The 21,161-nt window shown below is 35.3% G+C and overlaps 1 protein-coding gene and 1 long non-coding RNA gene across 3 annotated transcripts in view; both read right to left on the bottom strand.

Annotated features, from left to right (window-relative positions):
• GOSR1 (golgi SNAP receptor complex member 1) overlaps positions 1–21,161 on the bottom strand; it is a 47,374-nt gene that overhangs the window by 13,553 nt on the left and 12,660 nt on the right. For both annotated transcript variants that reach the window (XM_025916755.2, XM_025916749.2), the window contains exon 6: positions 18,533–18,607. In XM_025916755.2, coding sequence (XP_025772540.1) covers positions 18,533–18,607 — 75 coding nt within the window. The remainder of the gene's footprint in view (positions 1–18,532; positions 18,608–21,161) is intronic.
• Positions 5,258–7,340, bottom strand: LOC147574150 (uncharacterized). Its single transcript, XR_015243944.1, has 2 exons — positions 6,307–7,340; positions 5,258–6,265 (listed from the first exon to the last, which is right to left on the bottom strand). It is a non-coding gene; the product is annotated as an uncharacterized LOC147574150 (long non-coding RNA).

Here is a 21,161-nt window from a genome sequence, read left to right on the forward strand (position 1 = left end):
CTAACTCCTAAACATCTGCATCTGCGCAGCACATGCAAGGTGCACAGTAGGTTCTCAACTCAATATTTGCATATTTTCTTCAAACTGCTTCTATACAAAAGAATTTCTAGGTTCACTGTATAAAATAACTTGAGGTTTCATAATAGGAAACGTAAGTTACTGCATGAACTAGGTGACAAAGATGAGCTTTAAAAATACCATAAAAGGGGCACCTGGGTGGCTCAGTCAGTTAAGCATCCAACTCTTGGTTTTGGCTCAGGTCATGATCTCACAGTTCGCGAGACTAAGCACTGTGTCAGGCTCTGTGCTCACAATATGGAGCCTGTTTGGTATTCTCTCTCTCTCTTTTTCCCTGTCTCTTCCCTGTTCACACTCTCTCTCTCAAAATAAGTAAATAAACTTTAAAATAATAATAATAATAACAATAATAATAATAAAAGGATCATACATGATGATTAAGTGGGATTTATTCCAGGGATGCAAAGATGGTTCAACATTTACAATCAGTCAATGGAATACACCACCCTAACAAAATGAAGGATGAAAATCACATAATCATCGCAACAGATGCAGAAAAAGCATCTGATAAAAGTCAACATCCATTTATGATAAAAACTCTCAACAAAGCATGTACAGAGGAAATGTACCACAACATAATAAATGTTATGTACATGGCAAGCCCACAACTAGTATAATTTATGATGAAAAGCTACAAGCTTTTCCTCTAAGATCAGAAACAAGGATGCCGACTCTTGCCACTTTTATTCAATAGTTTTAGAAGTCCTAACCAGAGCAATTGGGCAAGAAAAAGAAATAAAAGGTATCCAAATCTGAATATTATACATAGAAATATATATATCTATAATTATATCTATATTACATATAGAAAACCCTAAAGACTCCATCAAAAAACTTTAGAATGAATTCAGAAAGCTGCAGAATATAAAACTCATAACTCAAAAATTGGTTGTTTCTATACACTAATAATGAACTATCAGAGAAATTAAGAAAACAATCCCATTTATAATTGCATAAAAAAGAATAAAGTACCTAGGAATATATTTTACCAAGGAGGTGACTTATATATTGAAAATGACAAGACATTAATAAAAAACACTGAAGAAGACACAAATAAATGGAAAGATATTCCATGCTCATGGATTGGAAGAATTAATACTATTACAATGTCCATACTGTCCAAAGCAATATGTAGATTCAATATAATTCCTATCAAAATTCCAGTGGCATTTTTTTTTTTTTACAGAAATGAAACAAACAATCCTAAGATGTATAAGGAATCATAAAGGACTCTGAATAACCAAAACAATCCTGAGAAAGAAGAACTAAGTTGGAAGTACCATGCTCCCTGATTCCAAACTATATTACAAAGCTATAGAAATTAAAATAGTATGGTACTACCATAAAAAGACATAGATCAATAGAAAAGAAAGCCCAGAAATAAACCCATGCATAGATAGTTAATTTATGATAAAGGAGCCAAGAATATACAATAGGGAAAGGGCAGTTTCTTTAATAATATATATACATTATTATATATATATTATATATACATACACACACACACACACACACACTCACAATGGAATACTACTCATCTGCAAAAAAAGAATGAAATCCTGCCATTTGCAACAACACTGATGGAGCTAGACAGAGTATTATGTTGAGTGAAATAAGTCAGTTAGAGAAAGACAAATACCAAATGACTTCACTTATATGTGGAATTTATGAAACAAATGAGTAAAGGGGAAAAAAAGAGAGAGGCAAACCAAGAAACAGACTCTTAACTATAGAAAACAGACTGATGGTTACCAGAAGAAGATGGGTAGGAGGTCAGGTTAAATAGGCGATGGGGAGCATTGGGTGTTGTATCGAAGTGCTGGATCACTATATTGTAATACTTGAAACTAATATTACACTGTATGTTAACTAACTGGAATTTAAACAAAAACTTTAAAAAATTATTCAAAAATCAATCAATGTAACTCACCATATATGAACAGGCTAAAAAGCATTTGACAAAATATAACACCTATTCATGAGGAAAATTCTCGGAAAAATAAGAATAGAGGGATATTTCCTCAACTTGATAGAGTATCTACAAAAACTTATAGCTAGCATTATACTTAACAGTGAAAGACTGAACATTTCTCCCTAAGACCTGGGACAGGGCAAGGAAGCCCATTCTCACCACTCTTATTCAAAAATAGTGCTGGAAGTTCTAGGCATGCAATAAAGCAAGAAAAGGAAATAAAAGACATACAATTGGAAAGGAAGAAATAAAATTATCTTTATTTGCAGATGACAAGACTGCCTACACAGAAAATCCCAAATAAACTATATAAAAACTCCTAGGGGCGTCTGGGTGGCTCAGTCGGTTAAGTGTCCAACTTCGGCTCAAGTCATGATCTCGCAGTTCACGAGTGCAAGCCTCGCGTTGAGCTCTGTGCTGACAGCTCAGAGCCTGGAGTCTGCTTCGGGTTTTGTGTCTCCCTTTCTCTGCCCCTCTCCCACCCACACTCTGTCTCTCTCTCACTCTCTCTCTCTCTCTCTCAAAAATAAACATTAAAAATTTTTTAAATAAAAAAATAAAAACTAGAGTAAGTCAGTTCAGCAAAGTTGCATTACAAACATGCAAAAATCAACTGTATTTCTATGTACTACGAAAAAACATGTGGACCCCAAACCTAAAAAGACAATGCCATTTATAACTGTTCAAAGAAGAAAAACATAGATGTAAATCTAACAAAACCTGTATAGGACTTGTATAGGACAATTACAAAATGCTGATGAAAGTAATCAAAGAAGATCTAAATAAATGGAGAGACACATCACATTCAGGGATTGGAAGACTCAACAAAGTAAAGATGCCAATTCTCAAACTGATTTACAAATTTAACACAATTCCTAGATATAGATAAGATCACTGCAAAATATATAAGAAAGCCAAAAGAATTAGAATAACTAAAGCGATTCTGAAAAAAGAATAAATGAAAGTCAGTTTACCCAATTTCAAGACTTATTACATATCTACAGTAATCAAGACTGGGTGGAAAAAAGACTGTGTTACTGGTCGAGGGACAGACACAGAGATCAGTGGAACAGAAAAGTGCCCAGAAATAGTCCCACACAGATATGTCCAACTGATTGTTTTTTCTCATTTAGATCTCATAAGTAGCACTTGAGGTGGATATCTAAGAGCTGAGTTTTTAAAATACTGAAATGAAATCATGTAACATAAAATTAACCATTATAAAGTGTACAATTTAGTGGCATTTAGTACATTCACACTGTTGTGCAAGTAACTGACACCACCAAATACAGGTGAGGATACGGAGAAACTAGATCATTCACACATTAGCAGGAATGTAAAATGGTAGCCACTCTAGAAAATAATTTTAAAACTAGTTAAAAAGTAAACACGCAACTACCATACAACCCAGCAATTGCACTCCTGGGCATTTATCCCCGAGGAAAAAAAAATATGTTCACACAAAAACTTGTACGTGAATGTTCACAGAAACTTTTGTGTGTTAACAGCCAAAAGCTGGAAACAACCCAGAAATCTTTCAATGGGTGAATGGTTAAACAAACTGTGGTACATCCATAGTATGGAATACTACTCAGCAATAAAACAAAACAAAACAAAAAACCAAACAAAACAACAACAAAAAAGGTGCTAGTGATACATGCAACAAGCTGCTCGAAACTCCAGAGAATCATCCTGAGTGAAAAAGTCAATCTGAAATGGTTATATACCATATGATTCCAGGTATAAGCAACATTCTTGAAATGACAAAATTACAGAAATGGAAAACAGATGAGTGGTTGTTGCCAAGGGTTAATGGGGAAGGGAGAGGCAGGAGGGAAATAGCTTTTAAAAGGGAGAATAGGGGGGCACCTGGGAGACTCAGTCGGTTAAACGTCTGACTCTTGATTTTGGTTCAGGTCATGATCTCACAGGTTTGTGAGTTGGAGCCCAGCATCAGGCTCTGTGCTGACAGTGTGAAGCCTGCTTAGGATTCTCTCTCTCTTTCTCTCTCTCTGCCCCTCCCCAGCTCTCTTTCTCTCTCTCTCTCTCTCTCGCAAAAAACAAATAAACTTAAAAAAAATAGTAAAAAAATAAAAGGGCGATGGAGAAACCTGGTGGTGATGGATAAGCTCTGACAAGTTTATCACTATCTTGGTTGTGATATATAGTGTTATAATTTTACAAGATGCTACCTCTGGGTGAAATGCACATGAATCTACAATTAACTCAAAATAAAAAGTGAAAAATTTAAAAACTGAAGTGTTGACCAATGTACCAATTCTAAGTTAGATTAAATATAATGGTACATACCTTAAATAGTATACAGTGGTGAAGCAATGTTAAAAAAATAACAACAGAGAAACTACTGTGTGGAAAACACATTTCTAACTAAACTCAACTGAATCTGCCTAGACAGTAATGCAAAAATACAAAGCTAAGCATTTCACACAAATCATGAGAAAATCAGCCAGATATACTTCAATGTTAGTTATCTGATTTCTACAAGATTTGAAAATACACTAGCATTTCTTTTCTATCTGTTCTCAACCATAGATGTCAGAGCTAAATTTCAGTAAACTAGCTAATAAATTAGTCTAACTATTAGACTTTGGTTGGTAAACAAAGTCATTATGTTTTCTATTCAAAGACAATGTCCTTGCAGAAGTTGAAATGCCCACTAAGAAACAACTTTCTATATCATGACATAGCGAGAAAATTCTTTGATGTTTGTAGCACACAGATATAAGCCTTGGTTTATGTAGTAAGTATGTTCCTTAAAAGATATCCTTTCTAAAAGTAACATTTTGGCCAACTGAAATTGTATTTTAAATGTAGTAAGGGGGCGCCTGGGTGGCTCAGTCGGTTAAGCATCCGACTTCAGCTCAGGTCACGATCTCGCAGTTTGTGAGTTCGAGCCCCACGTCGGGCTCTGTGCTGACGGCTCAGAGCCTGGAGCCTGCTTCGGATTCTGTGTCTCCCTCTCTCTCTGCCCCTCCCCCACTCACACTCTCTCTCACACAAATAAATAACATTTAAAAAAATTAAAAAAAAATAAATGTAGTAAGGCCATTCTACTTACATAAATCAAATTAAAAATCTTACAAGGCAAATACTCATGCCTCCATTCTTTGTTCTTCATATTTTTTTTGTATAAAAATAGATCTTCAATAATAGGTTTTCTTAAACTATTTTCATTGAGATAGGTCATTTTATATTTCTTTTTTTTTTTTTAATTTTTTTAACGTTTATTTATTTTTGAGACAGAGAGAGACAGAGCATGAACGGGGGAGGGGCAGAGAGAGGGAGACACAGAATCTGAAACAGGCTCCAGGCTCTGAGCTGTCAGCACAGAGCCCGACGCGGGGCTCGAACTCACGGACCGCGAGATCATGACCTGAGCCGAAGTCGGGCGCTTAACCGACTGAGCCACCCAGGCGCCCCATGTCATTATATATTTCTGAGAGTCACAACTTATCTTCATAAAATGGTAATTTTACAGCATCATCTGAACTGCAGTCAAAAGAGTTTTCCGGCTTTCCCTAAAAAGGAAACCAACCTAATAATAGGTTTTACTTGTAAAGAACACTAAAATTATAATCCCAAATATCCTATTCTATGGAGGAAGGAGGTCCTCCCTCCCCATGGTATCCTTCATTTATACAGTGGCACATACAGAGGAAGCCCAGTGATTTTTAAATTTCTTCTCAGACTGCCCAAAGTCTCAAAGTCCTTAATTAGCTAAGCCCTCCACTGACTAAACATCATTCACTAAGAGCATCCTGGATAGTGTGGATACCCATTTAACAACAGAATGGCTCCATAAAGATGGCATAATCTAGTAAAAGTCAAATTTAAAACTGCTTTCCTTTGGGGCATAACATATACAATCAAGTGGAATTATCCTTCTTAAACAAGCACTTCATAACAGCCCACAGGCATTCATCTGAGTCTGTAATTAAGCAACAAGTTTCTGTTTCTTTCAAGACCAATTTGAACTAGCTGAAAACAATGAGCCGAATTTCATCACTAATTATTGTATGGAGGAATCACTAAAGCCACATTTAAATAATTCTTTTTTAAAATAATTCATTTCCTCCAACATACATATTGCAAATGGTACCAATTTCAGGAATGAAAATGGGATTTCAAGCACATTATTTGAAAGCAATTGAAACCAACAAAAATAAGAATGTGGCAAGATCACTCAGATAACACCTAATTAGTATATGTGCTGCCGAAGCGAGCACAGATAACACCTAATTAGAACCCTCTTTTATTCTATTAAATAAGTAAACAAGTAAATACGTAAAATAAGCAAGTACATAATAAATACAATTTTAAAACTGAACCCTTTATAAACTGCAATCGATGAGGCTGTCACCCACTAATCCTACCATTTACAACAAATACTGTAGTGATGTAGTCTTTCACTTATAGTTAACCAGAGAGCCCTTCAAGATCTGGGTCTTATTTCTGTATAAATATCTCCTAAAACATGTTAAGTGAATATAATGAAGCTACAGTAGGATACAAAAACCTGTTTCAGGGGCGCCTGGGTGGTTCAGTCAGTTAAGCGTCCGACTTCAGCTCAGGTCATGATCTCACAGTTCATGGGTTCGAGTCCCGCGTTGGGCTCTGTGCTGATAGCCCGGAGCCTGTAGCCTACTTCTGATTCTGTGTCTCCCTCTCTCTCTGCCCCTCCCCCGTTTGCAGTCTGCCTCTCTCTCTCTCTCTCTCTCTCAAAAATAAGTAAACATTAAAAAAATTTATATTAAAAAAAACTGTTTTAGAGCTAACAGATGTTTATTTTACAGATAACATCTGGAAGATACAGAAAAACAAAGATGGAAATAGAAATTATTTGTAATCCCTCTTCCATGAATACTGTGGTTTATTTCTTTCCAATCTGGGTTGACCAAGAATATCTTTACTTGCTTTTTTTTTGTGTGTGTGTGTGTGTGTGTGGCTTATTTGGCACAGTAATTTTTAAAATATTTACATGAAGCTACCTAAGGACAAAAAGTAAGGCATCTGACAGACTCTGAATTCTAATTTAGGAAGAGAAAAAAGAGAAAAGTAAAAGCTAAATTATTAGCAGTGAGTTCCCGGAAAGTCACTTCTTCCATTTTTTAAAATTAGTAGACTTATTTTTTAGAAGAGTTTTAGTATTCAGTAGAAAGTACAGAGTTCCCATATACCCATTTCCCCCCACCTATTATTATTATTTTTTTAATATATGAAATTTATTGTCAGATTGGTTTCCATACAACACCCAGTGCTCAACCCAAAAGATGCCCTCTTCAATACCCATCACCTCCCCTCCCCTCCCCTCCCTCCCACCCCCAACCTTCAGTTTGTTCTCAGTTTTTAAGAGTCTCTTATGCTTTGGCTCTCTCCCACTCTAACCTCTTTTTTTTTTTTTTTTTTTTTCGTTCCCTTCCCCCATGGGTTTCTGTTAAGTTTCTTAGGATCCACATAAGAGTGAAACCATATGGTATCTGTCTTTCTCTGTATGGCTTATTTCACTTAGCATCACACTCTCCAGTTCCATCCACGTTGCTACAAAGGGCCATATTTCATTCTTTCTCATTGCCACGTAGTACTCCATTGTGTATATAAACCACAATTTCTTTATCCATTCATCAGTTGATGGACATTTAGGCTCTTTCCACAATTTGGCTATTGTTGAGAGTGCTGCTATAAACACTGGAGTACAAGTGCCTCTATGCATCATCCCCCACCTATTATTAACATCTTTTAGTGTGGTATCTTTATTACAATTGATGAGACAATACTGATAGTTAAATAAAACCCATAGTTTATATTAGGGTTCACTCTTTGTGCTGTATAGTACTACAGGTTTTAACAAATGCATAATGTCATGTATCCATCTTACAGTGTTATGTAGAGCAGTTTCACTGTCCTCCTGTGTGCTCCACCTACTCTATCTTCTCACTCTGAACCCCTGGTAACAGCTGAACTTTCTGCTGTGTACAATTCTCTTTTAATGCTTATTTAGTTATTTTGGGGGGGGGGGAAGGGGAAGAAAAAGAGGGAGAGAGGGAGTATCCCAAAAAAGCTCTGTGCTGTCAGTACAGAGTCCAACACAGGGCTGGATCCCATGAACCATGAAATCATGCATGACCTGAGCCGAAATCAAGAGTTGGATGCTTAACCAACTGAGCCATCCAGGGGCCCCTCTACCATCTACAGTTTTGCTTTTTGTCACATAGTTGGAATTATACAGTGTGTAGCCTTTTCAGACTGGCTTCTTTCGTGCATTTAAGGCTCCTTCATGTCTTCAGGGACTTGCAAGTTTACTTTCTGTATCACTGAATAATATTCCATTGTACAGATATACTACAGTTTATCTGTTCATTTACTGAAGGTCATCTTGGTTGCATCCAAGTTCTGGCAATTATGCATAAAGGTGCTAATAAACATTTGTGTGCAGGTTTTTGTTTGAACATAAGTTTTCAATTCATTTAGGTAAAATACCTAGGAGCATGATTTCTGGATCATATGCTAAGACTATATTTAGTGTTTTAAGGAAGCTGCCAAAGTGGCTATATTGTATCCCCACCAGCAATGAGAGTTCCCTCTGTTCCACATTCTTGCCAACATTTGGTGCTGTCAGTGTTTTGGATTTTAGCCATTTTCATAGGTGTATGGTGGTATCTTATTGTTGTAATTTGCTATTCCCTAATGACATCATGTTGAACATTTTTTCATATGCTTATCTGCCATCTGCTTATCTTCTCAGATGAAGTGTCTGTTAGATCTTTTGCTTACTTTTTAATTGTTGAGTTTTAAGAGTCCTTTGAATATTTTAGGTAACAGTTGTTCATCAAATATGTGTTGTGCAAATATTTTTTTTTCAGTCTGTGTCTTGTCTTTTCATTTTCTTGACAGTATCTTTGGCAGGGCAAAGCAGAAGTGTTTAATTTCAATGAAATCCATCTTATCAGTTTTTTCTTTCATAGATAGCGTTTTTATTTTTAGTATTATTTTTAATGTTTTTTTTTTTTTTTGAGAGAGAGCATGTGCACACATGCTCTCTTACATGTGTAAGAGAGGGGCAGAGACAGAGGGTGACAGAATCTGCAGCAGGCTCTTAGCTGACAGCAAAGTCCTATGTGGGGCTCCAACTCACGAATGGTGAGATCATGACCTGAGCCAAAGTTGGCTGTTCAACCAACTGAGCCACCCAGGTGCCCCCATATATGGTGTTTTAGTGTTGCATCGAAAAACTCCCTGCCAAACCCAATATCATCTAGATTTTTTCTACATTATAAAACTTCTAGAAGTTTTATAGTTCTGTATTTTACGTTTAGGACTATGATCTGTTTTGAATTATTTCTGGGAAAAAGACAGTGTTTATATTCGTGTGTGTGTGTGTGTGTGTGTGTGTGTGTGTGTTTGCATGTAGGATATCCAATTGCTCTAGCACGTTTTGTTGAAAAACTCTTTTGTCCGCTGAATTATTTTTGTTCCTCTATCAAAAATCAGTTGATTATATTTGTGTGCATCAATTTTTGAACTCTCTATTCTATTCCATTGGTGTATTTATTCTTTCACCAATACCACACTGTCTTGATTACATCCAACATACAATGTATGTACAACAGAAAATCAAATATAAATGGAGAAGAAGTTTTTGTTTCTTTTTCCCTTCTCAAAGTATTTTAATCAAACATTTTGGTGCAAAAAATACTTTTTTAATGTCAACAAATGTGTTCAACCATAGCAGAAACAGAAAGCTTAAGAAAGAATGTGGGGATGGTAGTTTCCATAGTCTGTTCTTTAGATAAATGGTTTAAGAAGACTGAAAATCCCCAAAAAAACTACCCAAATCACAAATCTATGAATTAAAGAAACATTCCCCCCCCAAAAAAAAATAATAAAGCATTTCCCAATGTTTCTGAAGCCTCTAAAAAAAACCTCCATTTATCAATATAAGCTAATCTGCTTACATAAGAATGGAACTATACTTTTCATTTTATGTATATTTCTCTCACATACTTATAACTCAGAAAACAGTTCCATAAATGTAACCACAGAAATTCAATAATACTAGCAATCATGACACTTATGAAACTATACAGAAGAAAATGGCTAGGGGCACCTGGGTGGCTCACTCGGTTAAACATTCGACTTCAGCTCAGATCACGATCTCTTGGTTCCTGAGTCAGAGCCCTGCACTGGGCTCTCTGCTGTAAAGCCTGCTTTGGATCCTGTCTCTGCCCTCCCTCTCCCTGCCATCCCTCCACCTCCTCTCTCAAAAATAAAAATAAACATTAAAAAAAAGAAGAAGAAAATGGCTAATTGCTCTCTCTTACACCCCAGGCCCTGGGTTCTAGTCAAGGCTTTAAGCACCTTGGCTCTATGAATTCACTACACGAAGTTGTCATAAGGCTCAAAGGGATAATGTAAATATAAGTATCTTGTAAACTATATAAGCCTGTAGATACGTGGTTGATACAGATCAAGGCACTTTCATGTCTCATAGTGTCTCTCTTGGCCTGGAATCCCTTTACCTGATTCTCAACATAAATTGCTTATGTTTTAAAGTCCAGCTCAGAAGTCAAATCGTGTGTGAAGCCTTTCCCATTTCATCTATATATCCAGGCAGAACTAATTCTTCTTTATACCATAATATTATGCTTTCATAGGTCTTTTGTTCTTATCAATTCATTCAAGAATATACAAGCATTTAAGATACACCAGACATTGTACTATGCACTGGAGGAAAAATATCTCAAATTTGTAAAGCTTCCAGTTTTTTTCATATATGTCATCTCATTTAATTTTTTTTAAATTTTTATTTATTTTTGAGACAGAGAGAGACAGAGCATGGACAGGGGAGGAGCAGAGAGAGAGGGAGACACAGAATCCGAAACAGGCTCCAGGCTCTGAGCTGTCAGCACAGAGCCCGACGCGGGGCTCGAACTCACGGACTGTGAGATCATGACCTGAGCCTAAGTCAGACGCTTAACCCACTGAGCCACCCAGGCGCCCCTCGTTTAATACTTTAAAAATGTAACATTTCACAAGATAGCACAATTATGTTTATTATTTCTCCAACCAGAATGAATTCCCAAGGAGTAGAGACTGAGTCTGATTCATCTTTGGTTCCCTAGAGTCTAGTATAGGACCTTGCACACAGGAGACACTCATTAAATGCTTGATAAATGAATAACAGAAACTTGTTAGATTAATAAAGTATCAATCAGTTAACAGTTAATCCATATAAATTCCACGGTGGGGGTTGAGCAGGCCAAGGATGTGTCACATTATGCAAACATGCATTTGGGGAGAGAAAATTCCTCACTACAGCAGAGCATCTCCAACTCAAATTTTACTGTTTAACAAAGCAATGTACCAACTGAAGATGAATTTTTATTTTTAATATTTATTTTTGTGAGAGAGAGAGAGCGAGTGAGCATGCACAAGCAGGGGAGGGGCAGAGAGAGGGAGACACAGAACCTGAAGCAGGCTCCAGGCTCTGAGCTGTCAGTAGAGTCTGACACGGGACTCAAACTCACGAACTGTGAGTCTGACCTGAGCCAAAGTCAGATGCTCAACTGACTGAGCCACCCAGGCACCCCTGGATTTGATTTCAATACAGCTCCAAGTAAAGAAAAATGAGTTCTCTATAAAAGCTCCTAACTAGGTCATTTTGCTTTGTAAAATTGTACATTACCACATGAATATAAAAATAAGAAAAGTATTATTCAGGGGTTCTATTAATTTGCTTTGTCACCTATTTCAACATGGCAGACAACTGCACCACCTGAGACAAATGGAGCTTTGGCATGTAATTTAAAAATATCCCACAAATAAAATGATAGATACATAGTGAAATAATCCAATGCTAGCAGTCCTCATACATTAAAAATTCAACTCACTATTATACAAAATACCCCTAATATAGGTAAGGGATATATCTCAAGATCTTTGCATATTCCCATATTTATGGCTACTATTATTCCATAAGCTTCCCATTTTTCTACTTATGAGCACCACTTTTGTAGCATCACTTCACTAGCATTACCTTTATAAAGGCATTTTCTTCTTGGAGTGATGTTTCACAAAGAAACAAAAGTATATGCATGTACATGTATAAATCATTTCATAGTAGTTACCAAGTAAATAACAATAAGCAGAAATATGAACACAGAAGTGAGACTGAAGTGTAAATGTAGGTTATACATACTTGTTAGCCAAGTGACTTCCTCAACACCTGCTCATTAGCTCATAACATTCAAGTTTGTATCTCAACAAAACTATACATCATGAACCTTTAGGTTTCATATATAGTTGAGAAAGCTAATGTCAAATCCTGAATGCCAGGAGTCTATTATACTATCCCATTCACAGATGTTACAATCGGACCATTATTTAATTGGAGTCTTACGCTTTTTATTAAACAATAAATGTACATACGATTACACCAAAAACTTTTGAGATAAAGCCACTCCTTGTGAAGGTCACTAAATTATGGTGATCATATGTCCCATACTTTTCAAATATGGTCACGGTCCATTAATACAATTAGGATTTAATTTCACAAAGATTATCCTAGCATCACAAGCATTTCAAATTATATTTAAAACCTGAAAACTGTCAGTGCATATAAAAGGTTTTCTCTTTTAGTATTTGCTTTTCTTACTCCTAAAACCCTCATTATGTTCTTTTTTTCTTTTTTCTTTTCATTTGAGAGACAGCGCGTGCAAGTGGAGGAGAGGGGCAGAAGGAGAAAGACAGAGACTCTCAAGCAGGCTCCACGCTCAGCACGGATTGAGTACTGTGGGGCTCAATCCCGTGACCCTGGGATCATGACCTGAGTCATAACCAAGGGTCGGATGCTCAAGTGACTGAGCCAGGTGCTTTAACTCTCATTATTTTCTGCTTTGTATAGAAAAGCCTCACAGTTTGCAAAGCCTTTTTACGTGAGTTATCCTAGCAACTCTGTGATACAGATACCATAAGAATCAGTTTAGAAGCAGTGCGATATTGTAGAAGCAACACAATCAGAATACCTGGGTTTGAATCTCAGCTTTTACTACTAGCTGTGGGACCTCAGAGAAATCTGCTGAAAATCACGAAACAAACAAAAAGTGAAACTGTTTTCATTGTTTTTAAAATGCTTATGGAAAGTATTTTCATCACCACAACTTTGGATCACCTGAATGACAAGACTGGTGAGTTTAAAAGATTCAAAATATCAATAGTCTAAACATAGGCTAAGAAAGGTCATAAGAAAAATTGTTAGCAGAGAAATGTAAGCCTCTGAGAATATGATAATTCTTTACTCATTCATGGATATATTTACACCTAAATATACAAATATGTATGCCACCTCAGTAACAATCATGTCAATGGAATGAAAACAAAACAACAAATTCTCAATACTATAACTGATCCTGTTTATTTAAGTGTAACTTGCTTTAAACAAGTCCTATATTTGAAAAGTTATGTGAAACAAATTCTTTAGATTTTTTAAGGTATTTTATAATGCCTTAACTCTTAAGCTATTCTTCCTGAAAATTACATAACATAAAGGGACAGCTACAATCCCATTACAAAAAACTAAAAACCCAAAAAGCAAGCAAACAAACAAACAAACAAACAAACAAACAAAAACAGATACAGAGAGACCAGGTCACTTGCTTTTCAGAGAAGTGAAAAGCAACTGATCTTTCAACTCTTAATAGCATTATGCATGCTGGCCCCCTAATACAAGAAAAATAAAATTTTAAAGAAGAAAGTCACAGGGAAAGCAATATGATGTGGGACAAATATGGAAATAGTTTGGGAAATGTGGGTTTAGTATATTATTAAATAGTTATGAAACCCTGGCCTATGTCCTTTCTGAATCTTGTTTCTTATCTGTAAATAAGAGAGATGTTGCCAAAGACTGTTAATATATACCATATAAGAATTTGATTTTTAATAACTCATCACATTAATAATAGCCCCTTTAGTTCTCAAAATCAGATTTTATATGTATATGTAGCATCTGGACCAGTACCTTATACACAGTATGTATTCAATAAATATTTGGGGAGTAAGTAAATGAATGAAACACGTTTCCTATATTGGGAAACAGGTGTCCTACATATACATGTATATGAAACCAAAAATAATACCTTCTGTTTACATCCATTTATTTATATAAGAAATAAATATTAAGTGTCTACGATACAACAAACTAGGGGCACAACACTGCCAAGAACTAGACTAACCAAGTCCTTACTCTTATGAAGCTTACATTCAAGGAGAGTCACATCATCATCATCATCATCATCACAATACCAAAAACCAAACAGATCATTACATATTTTCATAAATGCTATGAAAGAAACAACAAAAAAAGTTCTTGGTTCATTTGGTTAAGTGTCTGACTCTTGATTGTGGCTCAGGTCATGATCTCATGGCTCGTGAGTTCAAGTTCCATGTCAGGCTCTGTGCTGACAGCTCAGAGCCTGGAACCTGCTTCAGATTCTGTGGCTCCCTCTCTCTCTGCCCCTCCTCTGCTCATGCTCTGTTTCTCTCTCTCGCAAAAGTAAATAAACATTAAAAAATATACATGGGCGCCTGGGTGGCGCAGTCGGTTAAGCGTCCGACTTCAGCCAGGTCACGATCTCGCGGTCCGTGAGTTCGAGCCCCGCGTCGGGCTCTGGGCTGATGGCTCAGAGCCTGGAGCCTGTTTCTGATTCTGTGTCCCCCTCTCTCTCTGCCCCTCCCCCGTTCATGCTCTGTCTCTCTCTGTCCCAAAAATAAATAAACGTTGAAAAAAAAAAAATTAAAAAAAATATATACATAAAATAAATATGGAGAGAGAGAGGTCATAAAGGTAAAACTCCTTTAAGGGAAAAAAAGAACTTTAAAATACAAAACTAATTCAGATATTTTTTCAAAAAGGAAAATATAAGAGAGCAATGAAAGAGAACAGATTAAAGGAAGAGAATTAATCTAAATAGCAAGTAAAGAACTCACAGGAATGCATCTACATTATAGCCCAGGGAAAAACAAATAGCTATAAACTTGACACTAATGCAAAATCAGCATTTTATTCTGACTGATACACTGAAACAGACTCAGATTTCAGAGACAAGTAAGAAATGAAAGCTACCTTATCCACAAGAAGAGAAATTATTATCTTTCATGAGATAAACTGTTACAAGCTAACAACATTTATGTTTAGACAAAAAGTGTTAATGGGAACTGATAAAAATAATTACAAAGTTAGGATTTTTTAAAGTTTGCATTCATTTATAAAAATCTTTCTCAAGGGAAAAATACATATTTTTGAAATAAGCTGCAGAAATTTACATTAACATAAAAATGTTATGAAGAATCAAATAAAAATCTACATATGTTTTTAGCCATAAAAAGTCCAATGCTACTGCACAAAATCAAACTAGTTACCTGAGTTACTGGGTATTAAATGCCTTTATTCATGAAAGATCAACATAAAAATTACCCTACCAGTAAATCTGGCCTATTAATTACAAATGGTACTGATGAACTATATAATCTATAACCACTATAGGTTTCTATAATCACTTAAAATTTTTTTAATGTTTATTTTTGAAAGAGAGAGAGAGAGAGAGGGAGAGAAAGAGAGAGAAAATATGAGTGGGGGGAGGGGCAGAAAGAGAGGGGGACAGATGATCCCAAGCTGGCTCTGTGCTGACAGCAGCAAGCCCGATGCAGGGCTCAAACTCAGGAACTGCGAGATCATGACCTGAGCTGAAGTTGGAAGCTCAACAGACTGAGCCACCCAGATGCCCCTATAATCACTTTTAGGTTAATTTAACTACTACTTCTTTATGCTTCTTTTGCTTGGCCATTTAACTTGTTTCTTTAATGAAAATGTATTCCTCATATTAAAAAAAAAAATCTATTACCTGAAAAATTTTGCCTATCTTGCCATAAATTAAAAAAAAAAAATCAAAATTTCAGTGTTACTGAGCACCCTGGGACATGTTTACATATATACTACTAATAGCTCTCTAAACCAGAAAACCTTCAGAGGAAAATTTGACAGTAATATGCCAAAAGCTTTACAAATGAATATATTCCAGTTCTAGGAATTTATCATAAGGAAGTAATTATGGATATTTGTAAAGACTTCAATATGTGCAATAATAAAAACTGGAAATAATCCAAAAGGCCAACTTTAAGGAAATGGTTAAATTTTGGTTTATCTGTATTACAAAATATATGCAAAAACAATAAAAAAAATGATCAAATAACATGCAAAAAGGCTCACAATATACTGATGAGTAAAAAATGGTTAGAGAATCTGTACTAACGAGTGATTTGAATGGGTTTTTTTTTTGTGTTATTCATAGTTTCTACATCAAGGACTTTATTACAAAGAGCACTTATAGCTTTTGTATGGAAAAAAAGTTCTAAAAGATCTTGCCAATTGTGACTCAAACCACTTAGCCAATGAAATAGAGAGGACATTGAAAAAACAGAGTTTTCTGTATTATTTGTACATGTATCATCCATGATTTTACGTTATTTTGTTACCTACCAAATATTCGTAATTTACACACAAAAGATTGATTTTTCCAAAATGTATTTGGAAGCTCTGTGATCCAACATTGAGAGCAATGACTGAGCTCTTGTTTTCAGTCTCAACAACTTCCCTGATTCATCAGAAGCTCATATTCCATTTAATTCATCCTGCCTCAGTTTCTCTCTATATAGAATGAACACACACAAACTTTTTCACAAGAATACTGAAAGGAATATATATATATAAAGTATAGCATATATAAAACTGAGAAAAATGGAAAACACATTTTGATTTTCAGTCTTCTCATCACTTTTATAACCATAAACAAATTAGTTATGTGCCCCTGAACTGTTGTATTTTTTCTGTAAAATGGACAATACAAAACTCCTGAAAGGCTTTCTTTGATTATTAACACAAATGCAAAACTGCAAATTTTCATATAAAATTTATAATAAACAGTGTGTCCTGAAAGTATGAAACAAAGGATATTAATTTATGTAATTACTCTGGTATACTCTTTAGCAACAAACATATCATTCCTAAAGTAATTCAACTATTGCATTTCTAACTTAAACATCTTTTTGAGACAATACAGAAACATTGATGCAATCTAACCTTTATTTTGTATAAGATACTTAAGTATTAAGTATCTTATTCCTTAAATTTACTCTATAACTAAAGAATATGTTAACATCGCTTTGGATGTAATGCAAAGTTCTTTATTCTGGTGGTTTTTATCAAATACAAAAAGAATAACCAAAGCTACGAGTAACTATAAACTAAACATACTCTAGGAAAGACTGCCCTCTTGTGCCAGTCAATAATATTCAACAGACTAAGAAGGAACACTAATAACTATATCCAACACTAGAAGAACTCAGGCTTCTAAAAAGGTCTTGATTTTTCTAAGTTCTGATTTCAACAGCTTATATTTAGTGGTGATCTTCAAAGAAAAATAAATTGAATAGTACATTAAGCTCATATAGACATGACTAGTTTATGATATTCAGCAGCAAATATCAACATAATTTGTAATGTTTAACTATCATAGATACTAGCTGCTCAAGTGCTTTGAGGCTGACCTCACAGAGATAAGTAACTTTCTGATCCTTAAGTTCTACAACAAAATACAGAGAAAATATTAAAGAAACCAGTAGCTTGCAGAGAAAAACACAGATGAAAAAGGGATAGAATATGGTGACTTACATTAAAATATATATACAGTTCATTCAAGTTTCTAGGCATTTTCTTCTGAATTCTTAGATAATATGATATTCTCTTTTTGATGGATTTTTAAAGATTTGGTGTATGGCCTATTACTCTTTATTTATTTTTAATTTTTTTTCACGTTTATTTTTGAGAGAGACCGAGCGTGAGCAGGAGAAGGTCAGAGAGAGAGGGAGACACAGATCTGAAGCAGGCTCCAGGTTCTGAGCTGTCAGCACAGAGCCTGATGTGGGGCTCGAACTCATGAACCGAGAGATCATGACCTGAGCCGAAGTCAGACACTTAACCAACTGAGCCAACCAGGCACCCTGGCCTATTAGTCTTTATAAAGCTTCTTGGCATAAATAAGTGGTAACAGACCACTCAAACATAAGTCATTTTTAGCATCCTTATTATTACTAATAATGTATAGTACTGTACAAATGTATTAGAAGAATAGACTTGCTAAAGAAAAGAAACATTAAGGTGACAAAAGATGTATTACAAATAACAAGTGATGTAAATGCAGATTTTTGATATTCAGTAGCATAATATCTTTCCTAATTATAGCTGGAACAGTTACAATTCCATTTCTACCAAAGAGGGTTGTTAGGAGAATTAAATGAATTAGCACTGATAAAGCGTTTGCTATAAAAAAAAAACAAAATGTTTATTACATCAATAAAGGAATTAGTAAGTATGGGAAACTACATGATATGTATGTGTACAATAATACCTACTTTCGAAGGTGGTCATGTTCTTTCAAAAACAGTTCAGTTCTTCTGTTGTTCACTCCAGACCCACTTTTATATGACCTAGAACAAAATAGAGAAATGGCATTTATGATAAATCGATAAATATTATTGCCTCTTTAATTTAGGGATGTTTATTATTTTCACCAAAATCATCCAACATTCTTTTTTTTTAACATTTATTTATTTTTGAGAGACAGAGAGAGATAGAGCACAAGCAGGGGAGGAGCAGAGAGAGAGGGAGACACAGAATCTGAAGCAGGTTCCAGGCTCCGAGCTGTCAGCACAGAGCCTGACGCGGGGCTCAAACCCACAGACTGTGAGATCGTGACCTGAGCCAAAGTTGGATGCTCAACCGACTGAGCCACCCAGGCACCCCAAAATCATCCAACGTTCTTAAACAAAAATCTTATTTTCCTTTGCCTATTATTATTATTGTCTATTATGGTATCTTTATTGTCTCCAAGTGGAAGTAAAAGTTTAAAACTGATCACTGCACAGCACATGGGGTGGGAAGCTACTGCCATGCAATGTTTTCCTTCACAGTGGTACATGCAGTCTATCAACTGGAGCCTATGGAGCTAAAATGCAACTGAAGATCTGCCCATTTTGGCATACTTAAGGATTTCTATCTTGGTCTTAAGTGCATTAAAATTTATAAGAAAATGCTTTTTATCATTACTATCAACACTTTCATGATTTTGGTCTTTACTCACAATAAAGTATTAAGAACAAAATAAAAAATTCAAGTAACTGCACATATACTGCAGTAAGACAAGAGGGCCATACTGATAAAACTGAACTACTGGCTAAGGGGAAGTGTTAATTTGCAAAGTATAGTGAAAAAGAAAACCTCAGAAAAAGCAGCATGAAATAACCTAGAGCACACTGGAGTTGGAAGACAGATAATTTAGATGTAAATCTATCTCCCATCACTTATTAGCCAGTCAACCTTAGATAAGTCTCTAAATACCTAGTTTTACAAAATGGGACTAATGATTTCTAACTTATACCAAAAGAATGAAGTCAAAAAAGCGGTAATATATGGAATAGTGTACAACTACAAAAAACTTTTAAATGTCAGTTATTACTGGGACACCTGGGTGGCTCAGTGGGGTAAGCGTCTGACCCTTGGTTTTGGCTTAGGTCATGATCTCGTGTTTCGTGAGTTTGAGCCCCACATGGGGCTCTGCGTGGACAGTGTGAAGCCTGCTTGGGATCTCTTTCTCCCTCTCTCTGTGCCCCTCCCCTGTTCGCTCTCTCTTGAAATAAATAAACTAAAAAATTTTTTAAAAATTTAATGTCAGTTATTGCTACTGTGTCTCATCTCACTAATCATATTCTGCTTTGTATTATATTAATTTGAGTATGTGTCTTACTCCTTCTAGCTCCTATATTATAAAATCCTAGAGGGCTAAGTTGGTCTTTTCATTTCTACCATCTTCTGTGACTTATCTAGTGTCTTACTCATGGCTGGTAATCAGGAAATAGTTTAATAAATGGATGAACACGTTTCTTTTATGATTATCTTTCAGAAAGCAAGTTATTACAGTGGGCTATATTCTAACAATTCCCACCAACTGTGGGGAAACAAAATGCCTAAACATTAAAGGCTGTCCCCTACACCAGGGGGCACTAAAATCCGTATGTAAATAGTCTGTACAGATATTAAACAAAAGACTTACATGTTCCTGAGAACTAAAAATATTACGAAATTCCTAACTATGGCAAAAATGTTTAGATTTTTTACTCCCATGTGTCTTACGAAGTACACAAGACTAAGCATTTAAAAAAGGATAAAACAGAGACAAACAATAAAAATTAATTTTCCACGATAATTCTGGGGGACAGAAACATAACTATTAAAGTTATGTTTAATCCTCAATTAGAGTTCTGAGCAAAAAATTTTGAATCCAGTGAATATGAAATTACTTCTGCTGCTGAACTGTCTTACTGGTGTAGTAAAATAAAGGAGCTCTAGGAAAACATTTTTCAGAATATACACGATACATATCAGTTTATCATATGGTAATGCATATCTTAGACATGTTTATGAAATACAAGGTCACACTTACTTATGAAAAGTGTCATAAATTTCTCACAAGTGAGACAATGATAGGCATCAACAGATAGTCCAAAAGTGGAAAGTCTTCAGTTTTAATTGGATGCCCAATGGATTTACCTTGTCAGAGGCGAAAAATATTTTAAATGTGTATATGAAATGCTAGAATATATTACTGAAGGTGAGGTAAAGGGATGGAAGAACAAATATTTAAAATATGGATTGAGATCAGCATAAAAACATTGGGAGTTCTTAAATAATCTGACATAAGGCTATGAAGTTTGAATAAAACATAGAAAACACAGATATTTCAGATTCTAGAAAAATAAAGTTTACTTTATATATATTATGTAAAATATATATAAAGTTACAGATGTGTCTTTGCGTATGTGTGTATATGTGTGTGCGCACATGCGCGCACACACATAATTGTTAGGGCAAAAGAAAGGGTAGAGAGGTAGGTGGTAATCAGAAAGGGAAACATGGACAGCTTCAGCTATTGGAAATTCTTAAGGTGAGTGTTAAGAGATCAGAGAAAAACTTAGGAAGATATCA

Source organism: Puma concolor, chromosome E1, assembly GCF_028749965.1.
Source record: "Puma concolor isolate L17-30 chromosome E1, mPumCon1.1.hap2, whole genome shotgun sequence".
NCBI classification, from domain to species: domain Eukaryota; kingdom Metazoa; phylum Chordata; class Mammalia; order Carnivora; family Felidae; genus Puma; species Puma concolor.